The 5,523-nt window shown below is 39.0% G+C and overlaps 1 protein-coding gene across 1 annotated transcript; it reads right to left on the bottom strand.

The window, feature by feature from the left end:
• Window positions 1-1,177: 1,177 nt before the first annotated feature.
• On the bottom strand, window positions 1,178-4,983 carry LOC113317796 (zinc finger CCCH domain-containing protein 32-like). Its single transcript, XM_026565927.1, has 7 exons — window positions 4,663-4,983; window positions 4,358-4,524; window positions 4,104-4,169; window positions 3,911-4,030; window positions 3,521-3,811; window positions 3,117-3,431; window positions 1,178-2,410 (listed from the first exon to the last, which is right to left on the bottom strand). Exons 1-7 carry the CDS (start codon window positions 4,769-4,771, stop codon window positions 2,012-2,014), a joined length of 1,467 nt encoding a protein of 488 aa, XP_026421712.1. The 5' UTR covers window positions 4,772-4,983; the 3' UTR covers window positions 1,178-2,011.
• Window positions 4,984-5,523: the final 540 nt, after the last annotated feature.

Genomic DNA, 5,523 nt, shown 5'->3' with positions numbered 1-5,523 from the left:
CTCATACTAACAAAGCTGGTTTATATTTTTTCATTCGTAATCATTCAGGAACTTTCTTGGAAGCCATGGCCTGCATAAAGAAAGCCAGTAGAGATATTCATCGGGCTCAAGCTCTTACCTTTTTGTTGGCTGCTTAATGGGTGCAAAATAAGGGTTTCAGTAATATTATATTGGAAGGAGATAACCAAACTTTAACGGAAGATGCTCAAACTAATCGAATGGAGAATGTTGGATGGAAAGATCAGTCTTTGCTATTTGAATCTTTAAGTTTCCTTGGAAGTCTGTCTGAGGTTAGAGTTCAGTTCACACCCAGACATTGTAATAAAGTGGCTGATGTATTAGCTAAGTTTACTAGAGTCAAAGATTGCGGGGAAGTTTGGTGTTCTGTTCCACCAGATTTTCTTATTCCACATCTTATCAAAGATAAAAATCATTTAGATTTAGGATCTGAGGAGGATGAGTAATCTGTAATTTGTGTGTTGGTTTCGTAGTTCTTTGTTTTAGTCTGTCTGTATTTGGTGTTCTGTTGTACTTTGTCTTGTTTTTTGAACGAAACTTTTATGTTTCTTAAAAAAAACAAAAAATAATAATTGGGTGACAGTGGCTAATTCCCAGGTCATGTTGGGACACCGATCAAATATAGGTCACGGGGTGGGGTTTGAGTCACAAGACTCGCAATGACAACAATAATGCAGATTTTGGGTCGCAGACTCGTAGTGGCCAGTTTTAGGGGCTCCGACAAGTGGCCAATTTTAGGCTCCAACAAATTTCGCTAACTAAGACGCGAGGCAAATTTAAGGTCGCACGATATGTTTTAGGCTACTAGAGCCACAAGACGGATATTGAATCATACGACTTTTTTGGAGCAGATTCTGACAGGTTTAATCCAAGAGATGTTTGAAATTACAAAACGTGCTACATGGTAATCTAGGAGATTCAAGTAAAGATAGATTGATTAAGCAAACCATGCTGGAGGAACGGGTTATTACCTGTTTGTGTACATGGGACTATAGGAGGAGGGAAACCACTGTAACAAGTTGGCACTTCTCATCTTTCCTGTCCCAAGTTAGGGCTCGGTTCATTGCTTGTCTAGATCTTCACACAGCTTCAATTACTGTCTAAATCTTCTTCCCACATTTTCATCAACTCGGTTCAGTCATACAACTAGTCATACAACTTAGAAAGTAACAACGTATTGATACTGAAATACTACATATATGAAGAAAGGTAATTCAAGTAGGAACAAAAAGATCGATCAATGGAAGTACATGAATAAATTGAGGTGTAAACATATATGAAGTTAAGGGGGATTCTTTGTTTTCGTGTTTCAATAACAAAGTATGAATAATTATCCAGCAATTCAACTTTACTATATAACATTGTTTCTGACCTCTCCGGGGGGTGGGTGGTAAGGAGGAGCAGTGAGATTCCCCCTTAATTTGAGCTTTGCTTTGGGGGTATCTGAACATAAATATACTTTTCATTTCTTTTTTCACAACAAACCCCTAGTACAAAAGGGGAAGAGAAGAGAAGAGCACCAAATCTCTTTCCAGTTGAGATTATAAACGTACCTGTTCCCATAAGTGAAAAGGACGAAGAAGAGAGGAAGGACCAGCCTGTTTATAAGTTAAAAAGAGAAAAAGAAAGAGAACTTCATGGGACTGACTGATCCTTTTCGTTCCGAATGGACCATAACTTGATAGATCTGGCTGATTTAAAAGATGGAAGTGATGAGATTTCACCTAGTGAAAGTGATGTTCTATCAAGGTTATTAAGAAAGAGGAAGGGAAAGACAATAAAGGGGTTGGCATACCATTGGAGGACCGGTTATAACTTATTCGAAATTGAAAGAGTGAGGAATACAAAAAGATATATGAACAGGAAGAGTTGAGCGGATGGACCTGAATCAGAATATTGAAGCTGGAGTGTGATCGAAGTGCTTATCTGAGAGATGAGTACAAAAATACATGGTGATCTACAAAAAAACATGATGGTTTTCGGGCGTTGTTGATCAACTAGAGCCAGCGATCTCACCATCATGACCTGCGCTGCTACCAGTTGAAGGGGCAGAACTCTGACCAGCCAACGGTAGACTTGAATGAGGCACAATACTACTCTTTGAGAAAATAGAACCTACTGAACCACTGGATGCGTTCTCTGAGGATGGTACTCTTGTTATAAACGATTCCTTGCTGGATCCGGTAATCAACTCCTGCCGTAACTCTGAAGACGATGAAGATGGGGCCAGCGTAGTTGGAGAAGAACCAACAGGGTACGGGGCTACTGGCATATCAGTAAGGGAGGATGCAGATGGACTGTAACTGAGGGTCCCCATTGGATGGTCATATTTGCATGTCGGACCGAACTTGCAAACTCCATATTGAGCGAAGAAAGTGCAAGGTGGAGCTCCCTGTTCATTGAATAAGTAGATCTGAGACGCAACACATCAAGATACCAGCCATACTAAATTCCAAACAGTCCATATCAGCATAGAAATGTTTCAAGAGAATGATATAGTGCTAGTGATTTAGACTTAGATTTTGTTACATGCATACCATTATAAGGCAATAACAATACGAAATAACCGATACGTCTATTGAGTAGATCAGGAAAGTTTTTATGTGTCTATCATTAATGTCCAAAGCAATACTAATAAGTACGTTAACCATCCCATGGATGAGATTTCTATTGACGTGCCTGTCTTTGCATGGTGGCAGTAACAGGTTACACCTGACCTAGTAACTACAGAATAAAATAATAACACACTTCAGGAAGACACTTCACTATGGTCATTATAGTTTACATGATTGTAAGAAAATGTACACAGAAATCATAGAACACAAGAAGCAAGAAAACTACAGCTTTACGGACAGCCATTACAGCACTTTCAGTTTATTATCTGTTCTCATACATGTTAGCAGGTGTGGCCTTTGCACACCTTCGCAACATTTGAGAACAAAGTCATAGTATTACAATGAAGGTTGACTCCAATATCCATGGTAGGATAACTCATATTAAATTTTGGGCAATCAACAGTGTATCTTGCATCTCCAATTAGTAAAATCATTTCCGGCAAAGTACGGGCTTTGGTAAATCTTAAGTAATGAGATTCTTACCGGACGAAGAGGAAGACCCATAGGACTGAGGACCATTGTATTTGGAGCTATAAATTCGGGAGGATGATGGTATCTACACATGGAACCATATTTACAATCCCCCGTTCTCATGTAGTATCGACACTCGGGTAGGCCAGGTCTATCAGGGTAAACAGTTTCCTTCTCGCCACTGCTAGAAATTGCAGCAGACGTGGGTAAGGGTGGGGGAGCTCCTGTATACGCAGGTGCAGAGGGAGATAGCCGTGTTACCCCATAAGGTGATCCAGCTCCAAAAGTGGGCTGATTACTTGGAGATGCAACTTGGCCTACAGATCCCTGAATCAAGTAAAGATAGAAATTTCAATATCTATAGTGATGGGTTCAAGCCCTAGTAATCAGCCAGCAAGAGGCATTTGTGCACATACCGGATAAGGACTCCAGCCTGAAATGGGAACCATTCCTCCAGATACCAACACTGACCCATAAGTCCCTTGAACAAATGAACCAGGCATCATCGGGGGCCTACCAACTTGCCAGCTGGCGGGCACTCCTCCAAATTGTTGGGTAGAAGGAACTAGAGAAGACTGAACTGCTTGATAAAATTCAGGTGCTGGTGCAGGTACTGTCGGACTTGATGGTTGTGGATGATGGAATTTACAGGTTTCACCAAATTTGCATTGCCCCGTCTTTATATAGTAGGAACACTCTTTCTCTCCCTGTCATAACAACATTGCCACATGCATCCCATCATTAAAAAAGAATCTAACAAAGTGAGAATGTAGATCAAGTAAGTTCACTAAAAAAGGAGTTCTCACCGGCCGAAGTGGGTATCCATAATAATTTAGTAACACAGCATTGCCCGTTCCACCTTCAAATTTTGGATGATTGAACTTGCAAGAAGAACCAAATTTGCAAGTCCCAGTCTTCATAAAATACTGAAAATCCAAAAAGACCATTAATAACACCGCAAAACTTTCTTTATCGACTCAAGGCCATACAATAGGGTACCTGGCATACAGGTTCCCCTTCCCTCTCTGGATAATCAGCTTCTCCTTGTCTTACAGCTCCCAAAGCCTAAATAACATTTCTCATCCATCCATTCAAACTTCAATTAGATTCGCTGAACACAGTGTAAACTGATAAAAACTCAAGTACATTACAAAATTTCTAAACTGAAATGAATCCAAACAAGTAGACATAAGTATGATATACTGTTCCCGATAAAAATAAACAAATTAAGATAGGATCAATCGAGGAATTACCAAAGTACGATCGCGGGGATGATTAAATCGACATCTAATACCATAACCACAGGAACCAGTCCTCATATAATAAACACAATTTGGTTCACCAAGTCTCTCTGGATAAGAAGAACCAGAAGTAGTATTCCTTCTCCCTCCTCCCCCTAATCCTAACTGCCACATAGACTCTACAAGGAAATAACAAAAACCCATCATTACTTTCACAAATTTTAATCAAATTTGACATTTCTATAACAAACCCTAAACTGAGATCACCTAAAATTTCATTTTTTTTTAAAAAAATTTTGCAAAAAGGGGCCACGAACCTTCAAGGCCAGTTTCCGATACTACTACTCCAACTCCAGTGTTGTTGTTCCAATCTATTGACGGTGGATCTGTATTTGTACCTTCCATTCGAGGAATCCGACTGTGCATTTTTTTTTTTTATGTTACAAAGTTCTGATCTTTACAGAAGAAGAATGCACACTTTGGAAAGAGAGAGTGACTGATGTAAGAAACTGCCTGAATCGTTTGCAGAAAGTTCTGAAACTAATGATCTGATGAACAACTCCGATCAAATTGGAAAATTGTCTGAATTGAAATTTCTGGTTCTGAATTAGGTCTGAATTTCTCTCTCTTTCTCTCTCTCTTACTTCATTCAGGTTCTTTTCGTCTGTTTTTTTTTTGTTTTATACCCGCCAAACAAATGAACAAGGACTGTTTTGTAATTCTGTCAATTTGAAGACTACATGAGTAGCAAAAGGAAATTTAGGAAAAATCTTTCCTACATCACTGGTGTACGAGAAAATGTTCACTGACTAGTGTCGTATTTTCAATGCCAAGCTAGATTCATTCACATTTGTGAAAAGCAGCTACTTATTTGATGGATGAAGAATTCGGTGCTGTCAACAGGCACATTTCGAAGTTAGGTTATAAATATCACTACTTAAAAAAGAAGACCCTTTCACAATGTTGTGGTCATAGCTCAATAAATCATTACGTTCATAAGTATTCTTAGGTTTGTGGAGAAAAATAAGAATCGGAATTTTTTTTATCATAAACTCTTTATGCGAAAATTTATATGTGATAGGTAAAGTTATACCCCTTAATTTCAGTGGCGGAACTAGACTTTGATTATGGGGAGGACTTGACTCTTTTCTTGGGCTGGCTTAAGGGTAAAATTTACA

The sequence above is a fragment of the Papaver somniferum genome, chromosome 10 (genome assembly GCF_003573695.1).
Source record: "Papaver somniferum cultivar HN1 chromosome 10, ASM357369v1, whole genome shotgun sequence".
In the NCBI taxonomy this organism is placed as follows: Eukaryota; Viridiplantae; Streptophyta; class Magnoliopsida; order Ranunculales; family Papaveraceae; genus Papaver; species Papaver somniferum.
The sequence above is the reverse complement of the archived record's forward strand: the minus strand, read 5'-3'. Positions and strand labels throughout refer to the sequence as shown.